Source organism: Apteryx rowi, unplaced genomic scaffold, assembly GCF_003343035.1.
Source record: "Apteryx rowi isolate R43461 unplaced genomic scaffold, aptRow1 scaffold_653, whole genome shotgun sequence".
Lineage (NCBI taxonomy): Eukaryota > Metazoa > Chordata > Aves > Apterygiformes > Apterygidae > Apteryx > Apteryx rowi.
The window spans coordinates 85,085-98,895 of record NW_020450931.1 but is presented as its reverse complement, the minus strand read 5'-3'; the positions used below and the strand labels follow the sequence as shown (position 1 = coordinate 98,895).

Genomic DNA, 13,811 nt, shown 5'->3' with positions numbered 1-13,811 from the left:
GGGGCGGGGAGCGGCGGAGCGGAACGGGGCTGGGCAAGGCGAGGCGAGGCAAGGCAAGGGGGCTCGGGGAAGGCTGTTCGCGGGGAGCAAGCGTGTCCCTGCGCGGCTCCTGTAGGCGCCGGAGAAGCCGGTGACGTCCGGGCGAGGGGGAGGAGGGGAGGGGTTGCAGGCGGCGGGCGCGCGGATTGGCTGGGTGAACGAGGCGAATCGGGGGGCGCGCGCCGCGGCCTCCCGCTCTGATTGGCTGCGGCCGGGGCCCGGGGCCGCCCGCCTGCCCTTGAGGGGCCGCCTTAGAGGGCGCGTGCGGTGGTCGCGCGCTGCGTGCGGGGGCGCGCGCTGGGGGCCGGGGGCGCCTGGGCGCTGCGCAGCGGGGTGGGAGCTTCGCTGCCTGCCGTGCCGTGCCGGAGCCACGCGTGCAGGTGTGCGAGACCAGGCGGGGCAGGGGCAGGGGTGAGGGCGTTCCCACAGACTCCCTTCCGCACTGCCAGCTCCGGACCCTCCCGCCCCTGAAGGCCGCAGAGGGATGGGGATGAGGGCACGGGGTGCATCTGGAGCCCTGCGAAGAGCCCGGGGTGGCGGCACCCGCAGGACGGKGGATCCCTGCAGCTGCTCCCCAGATCCCTGGGACTTCTGGGGGGCGGTGTGTGCCAGGACCTGGGCAGGGCCTTGCAGCTTTCCAGAGCCCTTTGACTCCTGGCCCGTGCTGACATTGCGTCGCTTTAGGGAACGCTTCCTTGTCAGYGCTGCAGAGCAGTTTTCCTTTTCTTTTTTTCTTTTTTTATTCCTCTGTTCCAGCAGGTACAGGCCTATTAGATAGTGATTAACCCTATTTTGTCCCGCATGGCCCCTGTCTGCCTCGCGAGCTGAATGCTCCCACTCCCTGCTTCTTCTGAGGCAGCGTTCTGGCTCTTACCAGCACATAGAGCAGCAGGTATCTAGACGCTGTGTTTTCCGCCCTTGGACCCCTGGGTCCTGTGCCTTTTCCGTAGGGRACCTGTAGAAGGTGTGTAAGCCTACTGGCAAAAGCCTTGCTCTTCTCAGGTTTGCTATATGGCAAGCTGTAAACTGCCAAATTGAATGTAGGTCACGCAGAAGAGATGCAGACCATCGCTTTTGTAAGAAAAGGTCCTTTCTGCAAAGGTCAGTTGTTCCTATGCAGTGTGCCTGAAGAGTGTCTTGTTGTCAGGTGATAGGAGATGCCAAGCAGCGATCAACGGTTGTCCRTGTCCTTGTCTCTGGTAGCTTAACGTGGTGGTCAGAGCTGTTACAATTTCTCGCTGCTGAGAATGGCCTCTCCAAAATCAGAGGTAAAGGGATATGAAATGATTAAAATGGATCCTTCGACACACAAATACTAATTAATGATAGGTGATAGCCTTCCGTCTGCTCTTCTGATGTATCACGAGACTACGATTTTAAATACTTTTCTTGGTGGGACGCTTACCATAGCTGACGGGGGCAATGAATTTTTCCGGCTTGAGAGGGCTGTGGCAGCAGGAGCAGCCTATCAGTGTTGTTCCTGAATAAATATTTGCTTTAGCTGTGAGATCACGAATGGAGTCGCCTTTGGCCTGTCCGCTCTGCTCCAACTTGCAGAACCGCTGGAGGGGCCGACTTTGGCAGAGGTTTTGAAATCGAGTAACCTATAGAGCTGTACCTCAGGGAGTGTGTGTCGGATCTTTAACAACGGAAAACTTCAATGGACTTGTGAACGCTTGCCTGCCTAGAGGAAAACATGCTGTGTGAGCCTGGCCTAACTCCATAAACGTGCTGTTAAGGTCTCTGCGGCTTGGGCCGCAAGTGCCACATGCGTTTCCTAAGGGTGCTGCTGTCTTATGCAGGTCYTGGTGCACGTTTCTGCCCTCTCTGTCCTGTCTGTCACATCGTGCACGCAGCTGGGCCCTGAGCTGGCTTGGAAGACCCAGCTGGCTGAAAAATAATCTGGCAAAAACTTGTTTCTCAGCTGCATCAATTGTCTGAGCACCTTTTCACAGACTGGCTGGTGGGGGGACAGAGATTACCTGAACAACAGGTCTGCTCAGCATCTAAATACAGCCTCAGGCCACCTACGTTCAAGTCCAGCAGCCGAAGAAAATGCTGTCTTTGGCTTACATTTGATACTCCTCAAGTAGTTCAACCACAGCTTAAACTTGTTTTTGTTTAGGTCTGTGCACTGAAATATGTCCAGCCCTGGAGCGTAGGCAGAGAGGACATGTAGTTTATAACTTTGACCTTTATTCAGCACCAGCACTCTTTTAATTGCTTGAAATAAAATACAGTGCAATGCAGAGACACCACATTAAAAAATCAGGTGCTTATGATACCATAGCGGTAGCTATATATTAGAATATGGAGCCTTGGATCCCTATTAGATTGCTTGTCCAAACCCTTGTGCAGAAAGCTTTGAATGGGTGATCTGAGTATCCTGATGTGTTTGAACAACTGAATCTGGACTCTTTTCTCACCTCCTTGCTGGCTCAACTCCCTGGAAAGAGCAGAGGAGTCTTTCTTTAGCTGTCACCCTAAAGCTCTTGGGCTAAGAACAGGAAAATCAGCCCTAAGCCTGCCCTTTGCTGTCTTAAGCTGATAGAAACAGTGGCTCAGAATGGAAGTACTCAGCTCTCAGGAGTGCTGGAGCTTAGGGAAACGCTGCGGGATCAGCGTTGGTTGCAGCAGTAGCACAGTAGAACCCAGTGACCTGCTTAAGCGTTTGCAGGATTGGGACCTAAATACCTAAAGCGCTGTAAGCGGCTTGGTGAAAAGCACAGCAGAAAGACGGTATTGTCGCTATGTCAGAAGCTGCAGCTCTTTAAAGCAGGTGGCCAAGCTACTGCAGCCYTTGGTACCAAAATAATCTTAGACCAGGTAGACTCCTGCGGAGGGCGATGCTTGTGTGCAAAGTGCATTTCTTTCCCCCCTGCCTCCTCCATTGCCAGGAAGGCGGGAGAGGCTTAGCATCGCGTGCTTCCTAAACCCGCAGCAGGTTTGTGCCCCGACAGCCCCCTCAGTGGCCTTCCACGCGTCCTGGTTGGGTTGGCTCAGCTCTCTGAGCTTCTCCCTCACCGCTCGCTGCAGCCCGTGTCCCTCCAGAGGGTGGGTGTCTGTGGCGTGACTGACTCRTCCTCCTTTCTGAGCTGATCCTGTACTTAAGCAGAGAGGTAATTAAGATTTGTTAGCGGTCTAGAAAATGCTAAACGCATCTTCTATTTTTAAGCTGCCTGAGGTGTCTCTGCCTGTACAYGTTTGCTGCCTTTTTTTGTAGGCATACTATAATGACGAGGAGAGCAATTAAGTTTGAACAGGACAAACGAAGTCTGGGGCTCAGATGAGAGGCAATCTACGTGTACATACATGCAAAGCAGGGATATGTAGTGACTAAACTGGGTCTAAACAGACCTGAAGTGGCCTGAGTGGCGGGGGAAAGTGACTTTACGAGTTCTGCTGAGGCCATGAGCACTAGAGCCTTCYGCTTCCTTAACCCGCTGGGCCATGCTGTCTTCAGAAGTGCTCTGCTGTTCGGTGTCTGTCGCAGTACAACAGAGTACGCACCCACAGTCCAACACAGTACACACAGCGTTCAGCAGAAGGTGTGACTGGTAAGGGGGTGGTTCGAGGCCTCCTGCGTCGCCTGGGGCAGAGCCTGGTCCCAGGATATCTTCACGTGAGGCTGCCTTCCCCGGGCCAAAGAACTCTTCCCCGTAAAGCTGATTCGTGGTGGCGTTAGCTATAAAAGCAATCTCGTTCTGTGTTTCTCCTTTAGCTCCCAAGACTGAATCCCCTCCCAGGGGAGATGAGCCGCATCTACCTTGGGCTACATGCTGTGTCCTGCCACGGAGCTTGGGCGTCTGGATAAGTGTCTGTGCGATGCTGCGTGCCAGGGCAGTCAGAGCTATGTTGAGTTGTCTTCTGTAGTTATCCTGTGTTCGAGAGGGACCTGTCTCTGCAAGGCAGGTTAAAACCCACCACACCTCTTCTCTTGCAGTATCTACGGCTTGCGGAGGCCGAGCGTGGCACTGGGTAGAGGCTGCGGCCAAAGAGAGAAAAATGGGGTTTCTTTTTATAGCGTGGACTGATCTGTCCTTGACCTTAAGAGAGCTTCTCTGTCTTCAGGATGGCAGTCCTGCCAACGGGATGGAGGCAGGTGGTTTTGAGAGCGGCTGCTAGGGAGCAAGGAGCACTGACTTGGGACTTGGGCAAAGCTCCTACTGGCTTGACTGCAAGGGAACGGACCTTCAAATCAGAGCTTGTCACTTGTCGCGCAGGGAAGAGAGYGTCCTGTGCATGTTCTAGGGAAACAGCGTTTGGCTACAACATCCCTCTCAAGGGAGCCAAAGTTTGTAGGACGGGGAAGGGAAATATCTTTGTTAGGTCAACTAACCTTGCTGAAAAAGCAGATTAGTTTTCATGCCTGAGAGCCCTTCCAGGAGTTTGGAAGAGGCTCAGTATTCATGTTTCACGCAATTGCCTGGATCTGGACAAGGTTCCCTGGGGAGAGAGCTAACCTGCAGGAATAACCCAGCCCTGGAGAGGTGGCAGGTGATTGGAGTATAAGAGTTTAAGGCTTCTGTTTCCTGGGGCCTTCATGGTGTCAGCACGTAAGGAAAACAGGGTCATTTCTACCCATTAATGATTTAGAGGAAGCCCATTATTTTCAGCCACATTAAAGTGAGTTTTTTTGCCCATTTTGCAATCTAAAATGCAATGCCAGGTAATGGAGCATAAGGGAGATATTTTCTCCCTGGATAATTCTCTTAGCAATGCTTCTACCTTCCCCAATGGTTAAAAGGCAAGATTTCTCTTGACATTTCCTCTCTAGCTGTGCATGTCTTGTCGGTGCACACCTGAAGGGTGCTGCTTAATAGCTAAATGTGTGTGGTGGTGTGTCCGGTTGGTGTGACGCTGCCCGGGAGGGCAGGTGGGTTACACAGCCGTCCCACACCAGCCTTGAGTTGCTCTGGGCGCTGGGATACTCTGTTTGAGCAGCTGGCGTGTCCCTAACAGGTTTCGAGGTCACGCACCAGTGCTTACATCAACTGTTTTCAGCCAGGACCACAGCACGTGTGTTTGGTTTCGAATCTCTGTGCCCATCTCCATGAGCAATSCATACTTTTCAGAGATCCCTGGGGGAAGGACACCAACCAGCTCTCCCCAAATTTTGCATGACCTGGGAAACCTTTGGTGGCTTCTCTCAAAAGTCCCCTCCTGCTTTGCCTGGCAGGAGCAGGGCTGTGTTGTCTTTTTACCCTCTGCCATGGGGCAGGGAGGGATGTGCTTATTTATCACGCAGACCCACCCACCTTGTCAAACTCTGCACTACTGATATGCTACTGAGTTAACTGGGGAACRTGCTCGCTTGGACTCATTGCAGATTTAGACCTGGCTTGTGTGGAGCAGGGGAAACCATGGGCTGTTCACTTTAGGAAACAGCACCTCACTTGAGGTGTTGGGGAGCCTGCCGCTGCTGAGCCCTTAGCCAGGGTGTTGCGAACAGTGTCAGCTGCTCAGTTCTTGCACCTAATCCTTAGCTGCTTTCTCCCTTCAGCTCATGGTGGTCTCACGTGGAGATGGGTCCCCCCGACCCTATCCTGGGGGTGACGGAAGCTTTCAAGCGCGACACCAACTCCAAGAAGATGAACCTGGGCGTGGGGGCGTACCGGGATGACAACGGGAAGCCGTACGTCCTGAACTGCGTTCGCAAGGTGAGCCTGCCGCTGGTCACGGGGCAGGATCAGATCCAGGTGCCAGGCGCCCTGGCGGGGACAGGGAGCAGGAAGGCCCCTGCATGCAGTCCCTAGGCAAGGTTTGCCTGTTGGTCCTTACAACATGCTTTGTCTCTAGTAGAGCAGGACAGTGTTGCTAAATATCTCCATTAGCAATGCTAATGCTACAGAGAGATAGTGGAGCCAGCTGTCCTAGCAGTAGTAGGAAAAATAGGGAAAGTGTGTCTTGCTCCCATCCAAGTAAATCTAATTTGTTGCTGCCTTCCATGAGCTCTCCAATTCAGCTGTCCTCTGGGCTTAAAGGGGTTTCTTGTGAATAGCCTGATGTTCCTTGGGGCAGCCCACGTGGGAAGGAAAGAGCTGACATTGTCCCTTTATTGGATTAGAAATTCTGCTGAGCCTTTGTCACCAGTTTCTCCGTAAGCCGGTCTGAAACTCCAGCCGGGGAGCTGGGTGTGAATACTGCTCTGGAGGGGATTACGGAGAGGGTGGGGTAACTTTGCCTGGAGCCTTTCGGAGCTGTAAGTATAGAAATAAGCTGATAAATAGCTGGAAGCTGACGTGTATGGTGACTGGCATAGGGAGGATATCTTGTCCATGTTTCTCGTCAGCGTGGGATTTAAAGCAGTTCCTCTGCTAACTCTCCCTTGTCCTCACTCTCCCTGTGTCAGAGCATACTGCAGCCAGGTCACAACCAGAAAGCCTGAATGGTGTCACAGAAGGAGCTTCCTGCTGGCATCTGAATGCTGCCAGCTTCTGTCCAGCTCCTCTAGGAGCAGGAATAAGGTTCCCAGAGCACTTGGGATGCGTCTCCATCACTGTATTTTTCCTTAGTATGTCTCATTGCCCACTGTTCTTGCTGCCCCGTGTCAGATAAGGACCTGGATTGGTTTTTGATGCTAGGTCTACTTGAAAGAAGTGGTGAATTGAAACCAGGTTAGTGTTAAAGTGGGTTGGGACTGAGATTAGCAAGGCTGGGGGGAGCCCTGTTTAGGAGGTAGGTGAGCCAGCTTTCAGGCGGGCTGCTTTCAAAATTGGCTGGGTTTTCTGGGTATTTTTTTTAACGTGCTTCACCTAGTTTGGTGTCATTGCCAGTATAACAAGGGCCTGCAAAGAGCTTGTAACCCTATCTAGCTTTAGGACGTGTCTCCCTATATAGAGCCAGTCTCTGCTGTTCAGTAACAGTCAGGTCTCTCCTTCCTGCAGGACTGTTCTAGCTTGAGCAAAGAAACACATGTCCCTGTGCAGCCGCATTAATGCTAATGGGCGCTCTCCTCTAGCACCCGGTTACCCGGCTCTGCTGTCCTGTGCTAACAACCAGTGAGGGCTCTGGCAGTTGGTGAAGAAGAGAAGAGACGTTGAGCCGTGCGCTGGTGATGCCTTCCATATCGAATGTGTCTTCTTCTTTCCAGGCAGAGGCCCAGATAGCATCTAAGAAGATGGACAAGGAGTACTTGCCCATTGCGGGGCTAGCAGATTTCACCAGAGCATCAGCAGAACTGGCGTTGGGTGAAAACAGTGAGGCTTTCAAGAGTGGCCGGGTAAGGAGTGGGCTGGGAACCATGGGGGTGGGCAGTGCTGCACGGTCTGTACGTAGGTGCCCAGGAGGAGCAGAAGGGCTGGTGTGGGTATTCGTGCCTCTGAGCTGCAGGCTGGCTATAGGCTCAACAATAATTGCTACCTCCGAAAGCTGTGGTAAACCAGCCCTTCACGAGGGTTCAGCCTTGCCTGGGTCCCAACTCCCTGCCCTGTTAGTGTATTAAGCAGCGTGGACTGAGCCCCAGAACTCAGCTCTGCTGCGGGATGTATTTAAGGAGATGTATATGCTCATCCTGTCAGAGTTGGGAGGAGAGGGGGAACCCACATATTTCCAGGACAGAGCTGTGGGTTAATGAGGACAGAGTAGCAAATTGGRCTCACTGATCCATGCAGTCCCTTCCAGCCCCGTGTCCCTGTTTGAAGGAGCTGTTGCTGAGGAGTGCATCTGCCAAAGCTGATGTAGGGACTGCTCCATTTCCTGTATGGCGCTGTGTCAACTCACTCATGTATTTATATCTTCCCTTGCAGTATGTCACTGTGCAGGGTATTTCTGGGACTGGATCTCTGCGAATTGGAGCCAATTTTTTGGTGAGTCCCTGGCCAGTGGGGGAAGGAAAGGAATCTTTTGACAGGAGCTGATGTTTCAAGTATTTCTAACTGTGTGAATCTGTTCAATCTACTTGAACATGCTCTCCTTCTCTTGATCAGCAACGGTTCTTCAAGTCTAGTCGTGACGTGTATCTGCCCAAACCATCCTGGGGCAATCACACACCCATTTTCCGTGATGCTGGCCTGCAACTTCAGTCTTACCGCTACTACGACCCCAAGACATGCAGCCTTGACTTCTCTGGAGCCATGGATGACATTTCTGTGAGTTGCCTTTAGGGCCTGGATGCATGGAGGTGGTGTGGGGGGGATGTGTAAGCTTTTTGCTTTAGCCCGAATGTGATTGGGAGCCTGATGACATTGTATTAAGGCTGGAGACCCTGCAGAACTTGTCAGATGTGTGAGAGTAAGAGACATCTTGTATTCTTGCTCCTCCAGAGTTCTGGCATTGCAGGACCTTCTAAGCCATCTTTGTGGCTACGCATGTGTCTAAGTCAGTAGCCTCATCTCAACAGCTAAGAAGAGTGCCCAGACATCATTAATCATTCATTCTCTGTAACTTCTTTCTTAGAAAATTCCAGAGAAGAGCATCATCCTCTTGCACGCCTGTGCTCACAACCCCACCGGGGTGGATCCCCGGCAGGAGCAATGGAAGGAGTTGGCTGCTGTGGTGAAGGTGAGCAGTGGAGGGCCCCAGTGGTGCTGTGCCGCTCCTGGGAAAATTGTGTCTCTGGGATTTCACGGGTGGCATCTGGTCTCTGCTGAGCTACTGGCTACTTCCCTCCCTGTAGCCAGGATGGGTGTCTTGTTCCTGCACCAAAGACAGGAGCCAGCCAAGTGTTCCCATTCAGGTCAAGCTTCCAGCTGACCACTGGGAGTCTTAATAGTCCAAATCCAGCAGTCACTCTGCTGGCACCTTCCCAGGGAGATGGGGGAGTGCAGCAAGGCTGACAGAGCAAGCTGTGGTAGCTGGGAGTTCTCTTGATGCTGGTGCATTAGAAATGCTGGAAGCTCTCATGTGCTTCAGTTCCTGAAGTGGGGGATGGCTGGGGAGAGGTGAAAAACTGGACGCCTGGAAACTGATAATACGGGAGACACTGAAATGGAATAAGTCATTGCTGTTAAATCCGCTTCTCCCTCCTCGGCCAGACTGTATATGCTGTAAATGTACTGGTGGGGTCTTTGCGTACTGTTCTGATGTGCAGCAGGTAGCTGTGGCTTTCAGACTGCCTTCTCTGAGCAAAGGAAAGGGAATGGCTCTGTTTGTGGAGGAGCATGGTCGCAACCAAGCAGGCTGCTGCCTACATGGCTCTGTTCAGCCTGCTGCCATGGTTCCCACAGCCTGGAGGGGTGTTCAGCCCCCATGACGCTCTCTTTCCCTCTCCACTGGCAGAAACGGAACCTCCTCGTGTACTTTGACATGGCCTACCAGGGCTTTGCCAGCGGGGACATCAACCGGGATGCCTGGGCTGTGCGGCACTTCATCGAGCAGGGCATCAACATCGTGTTGGCACAGTCGTACGCCAAGAACATGGGGCTGTACGGTGAGCAGGGCGGGTGGTGCTTCGTGCAAGATGCTGGGGGGATCCTCTGCCTTCAGTTTTCAGCCGGTGTCTTTCTAGAGATGCCTGATGGGCTCCCAGTCCCAGCTGCTCCTTGTGCCCATCCTGTAGTATTGAACAGGACACAGGAGGTAACCTGCTGGGAGCAGGTGGAGACCCTCCAAGAGAACAGGGCTCTTGCAGGGCTGTGTGGCTTTTGGACAGGTCCTGCCCCAGCTCTTGGTATCCAAGGGCGGAGGCTGGGACCTGACTGCCATTTTTTTCAGGGGAGCGTGTGGGTGCCTTCACGGTGATCTGCAGTGATGCAGAGGAAGCCAAGAGGGTCGAGTCGCAGCTGAAGATCCTCATCCGTCCCATGTACTCCAACCCACCCATCAACGGAGCCCGCATCGCCTCTCTCATCCTGAACAGCCCTGACCTGCGGAAAGAGTGGTAAGAGGGAACCCCTAATGCACACAGTAGTGAGATGTGAAGTCTCTCTGTGGTAGCCATTAGTGTCACAGGCAGCTCGCTGCTTCTGGGGTGCAGTCAGAAGCACGTGCCACTCCTTTGCCCTGGAGGAATGAGGCCTGCTCAGACACTTGTGTCCTGGCATCGGCTAGTATCAGTCCAGCCTAGCGCATGGGGGCTCCTCTGTGTTACCAGGCAGAGAACGCTAAAGGGGATAAAGCTCCACTGGGATTGAAGGCTGCAGGAGCTGCCCATCCACAGAGTGCAGAAGGCCGACTAAGGCATTGTAGCCACTTAAGATGTCTCACATGGGGGAAGTGGAAGCTTAAACCCCCTGGGAATAAGACAGAGGAATGTAACCTCCACACCCCAAGCCCGCTCCCTGGCGTCAGCCTGGGCTGCTCTCCCAGCCCCTTGGCGTTGAGTCCCCGCAGGCAGCTGGCCTTGCGGAACAAAGGCTGCCTGTGTATTGTGGCCTCGCTGGGAGTTGTGCTCCTTTGGCAGGCTGACGCTTGTGCCTGATGCAGGGCCCAGCAGAGATGTCTCCTAGCTGCGCTGCCTTGGAGCAGGGAATGTCTGCCTGCTCTGGGAGGTCCCCTTGTCCTCTCCATTTATCCCCAGATACTATCTTATGTGGTTTTGGACAGTGTTGCCATGAGCCCTGCACTTCTCCAGCATCTTTTGGAAGTGGGAGATGTGAGACCCTGTTAGTACTGTCCAACAGCTATGGAATAAATAAATAGCAGCCACTTTCAGATACCAGGAGAAAGGAGCAGCTCCCCAGCTGGAGCAGTGGGTTCATGCTCTGGGCTTTGCTCATCTGCCTACTGTGTGTGCCACTCAGAGAACATGTGCGTGTGGACAGTGATTGGGTTATACATCCCATGTTTCTGGGGGTTTGAGGCCCCTCCAGGGGGAGAGGGTTGCTTCCCAGGCAGTTGGGGAGGGGGCAGTGTCAGTGCATCCCAGCTGTGCTCTGAGCGATTCCTGGCTTGGCTCCTCAGGCTGGTGGAGGTGAAGAGCATGGCTGACCGGATCATCAGCATGCGAACTCAGCTGGTGTCCAACCTCAAGAAAGAGGGATCCTCCCACAACTGGCAGCACATCACTGACCAGATTGGCATGTTCTGCTTCACAGGGCTGAAGCCTGAGCAGGTAAACACTGTTCCTGTGGCCTCAGAGGTGGTGTTTGTGGTCCTTTTCAGATGGATCTTGACTGCAGGTGCTAAAATGAGCCCATATGAGCAGTCCAGGAGGACCATCCTCCAAGCCTGCGGCACTGGAGCATGTTGGGGGACCTGTGTCCTGCCCTGCTCCCTGCTGTGCTTAAGGAGTTTAAAAGCAAATGTAGCCTGCTTATCTGTGAAAGGAAGCAGTCACTTAAAGCCACGCTTTGGTGACCTTGAGGGTCAGCTCAAGTGAGGTGACTGTCCTAACTGATCATCTGAAGTGCTTGTGCGTTGCCCAAGAGCTGAGCAGCATCTTTTGCTTCCCAGTGTGCACTGCTGGCTCTGCAGGTAGTTGGTGTGGGTTCAGCGTCTGCTGGCGCCCAGTCACTTTTGGTTCTGGCAAGCTGGATAAGATTTGCGCTCTACTAAGAGCAGAGCTTGGCCTGCCTTTTGAACTCTGTTCTTTCATCCCAGGTGGAGCGGCTGACCAAGGAGTTCTCCATCTATATGACAAAGGATGGCCGAATCTCTGTGGCGGGAGTTACATCGGGCAACGTGGGCTACCTGGCTCACGCCATCCATCAAGTCACCAAGTAAAGACAAAGGTGTGCCCTGGAGCTGTTGGCCTTCCCTTCCCCTGTCTCTTGCTGCTGATGGAAGAATGGGAGGGGAAGGAAGCAAGCAGAACACTTCCAACCACAGCACTTAACGCTGCTGCTGAATGTATCTTGTAGATGAATTGTTGTAGAGGCCTAGTCAAAATCACCCTACATTGCTGAGCAGGGGCACCATTGCTGGCTTCTACTCCCATCAGAACCGTTCTCCCCTGCAGTTCGTCCTTTCTCCATCTGCCCCAGCACCCCTCTGCGTTGGAGGAAGCAAATGGTTAGCATCCTGCCATCCTGCCACTGTAGGCACAAGTGCGTCCCCACACTCATTTCTCCATGAGAAGGCTTTGTAAGGCTGTTTGCCGCTTGCCAGCAGTGGCAGTGGAGAGGCAGCTGGGTGGGCTGAATGTGAGGGCTGCTCAGGTACGCTCCTGCAACCTCCTCGGCCTGTCCCTGCTGCCTGCGGGCTCCGTCCTCCTTCCCCCCCATCTGCAGCTGGGCTTTGGACTAGCCAAGGGCCAGGCAGCGCCGAAGCTGCCATCTGACAACCAGCACAAAGGCTGAGGACTTCTCGCTACTAAAATCCGCTGCATTCTTGGCTTACCTCTTTCCAGCTGGGAATCTCCTCTCAGGTGTAATTCACGGTGGTGGTGTGTGAGGCAGGCCACTGTCACTTCTCTAAACCTGCCTGGTTCTCCTGGCTTCACTCCTGTGCTCTGAGGTGAAACAATTACTTGCCCCTCAATAAGAACATACTCTGAAAATTACTCTTTGTTGGTCTCTGCCTCTCCCAGCTCCTGTATCAATCCCAACAGCCCGGCCCTGATCCTATCAGCCCTCCCTGCAAAGAAGAGTCTGTTTGTGTGTGTCCCAAAGCTATGAGCCAAGACATGGGGCCAGCCATGTGCACCCTCACCCTAGGGTGCCATGGTGTCCTCCTCTTGTCTGCTCTGTTCAGCCAGACTTCTGGTGCTGTTAGAAAGCAGGAGAGAAAGATCTTGAGGGAAGTCTGAGAGCTGGTGACTCAGAAAACATTCTCTCGTTTTAAACTGACTTGAGAGGACCGGAAGCCCTTATAGGGCAGGCCGGGACTCTGCTCTTTCATCCAAAGTAAGCTGACATGGCTGTGTTGAGCCTTCCTCCCATGATAGCACCACTGGATCCTGTCCTTTCCATGTACCAAACATTCCCTCTCGGACGTGGCAGCACAGGGGATCTCGTTATGGCCAGTGAAACTGTCTTCTGAGGGTCCCCCAGAGAGGGAGTGCAATCCCCACCCACCCTTGTGTCCCGAACGTACCAGGGCATGGGGACGGAGACTGTTCGGGTGGGAGTCAGGGTCATGCAGCTAAAATTGCAGCCTGCTCAGTGGAATGTAACTGTTGCTTTTTTTTTTTCCCTGGGGAGAGTGTGAGTGCCCAAAGGCTGTCTGCCCTGCGCCCAGCCACTGAAGCAAGGTGAAGTTATTCCTTGCAGCAAGCAAAGGTTGGCCCTAGGCAGACACCAAGGGGGTRTCTCTGCAGCTGAATGAGCTTTCTCCATCCTGTGGCTCTGATCTCCCAACTGACACCTTTCTCCCTTGCAGTTGTACCAGGACATTTAGCAGAGCGGTCCTTGGTTTTCATTCGTTACCAGTGCAAACTTGTTCCCTCGGAGCTGGGATGGGTCTGTCTAGCATATGCTGTCACCGGGCTTTCTGGCAGAGGAGGAGCAGCTTACACAAGCCTCGGAGGGCTGGAGCCTCCYGCTGCCCCAGAGCAGACAGGTTGCACTTTAACTGCAATGATTGTTTACATGGCCCGATGCCTACAGCCTCTGCTYCTCTCCGATTTGTGCAATAACCGCTTCCCGTGCTGCTGCTCCCGGTGCTGCCCCGTCGTGCTGTAGGATGGTGGGTTCCCGTGCTGTGGTCCTGGGTTCTGCGTTGCTCCGGAGCCTGCCTTCCCCCGTCTGCCCCGGTTTCAGAGAGCCCTTTTACTCTGTGTAATCATTAGGCCTTTCTGCAGCCTGTTCTCTGTTGAAATAAAAGAGCTGGAGCACAGCGGTTGCTTTCTGACTGTCCTTTGCTGCTGCCTCCTCTCTCTGCGCTGCTGCCTGGGCAACGCGGGGCTGGCTTACGTTTTAGCCATAAACCAGCAACGATGGCACAGAAGAAGC

At 53.6% G+C, this 13,811-nt stretch overlaps 1 protein-coding gene across 2 annotated transcripts; it reads left to right on the top strand.

The window, feature by feature from the left end:
* Positions 1–403: 403 nt before the first annotated feature.
* Positions 404–13,695, top strand: GOT2 (glutamic-oxaloacetic transaminase 2). 2 transcript variants are annotated; one of them, XM_026084899.1, is made up of 10 exons: positions 404–419; positions 5,543–5,699; positions 7,133–7,261; positions 7,788–7,847; positions 7,968–8,129; positions 8,437–8,541; positions 9,259–9,409; positions 9,694–9,859; positions 10,882–11,032; positions 11,521–13,695. In XM_026084899.1, exons 2-10 carry the CDS (start codon positions 5,565–5,567, stop codon positions 11,641–11,643), a joined length of 1,182 nt encoding a protein of 393 aa, XP_025940684.1. In that variant the 5' UTR covers positions 404–419; positions 5,543–5,564; the 3' UTR covers positions 11,644–13,695. The 2 variants fall into 2 exon arrangements, with proteins under 2 accessions (XP_025940684.1, XP_025940686.1); XM_026084901.1 differs by lacking the exon at positions 404–419 and having other exon boundaries at positions 11,521–11,651; positions 13,240–13,695.
* The last annotated feature ends 116 nt before the right edge of the window (positions 13,696–13,811 follow it).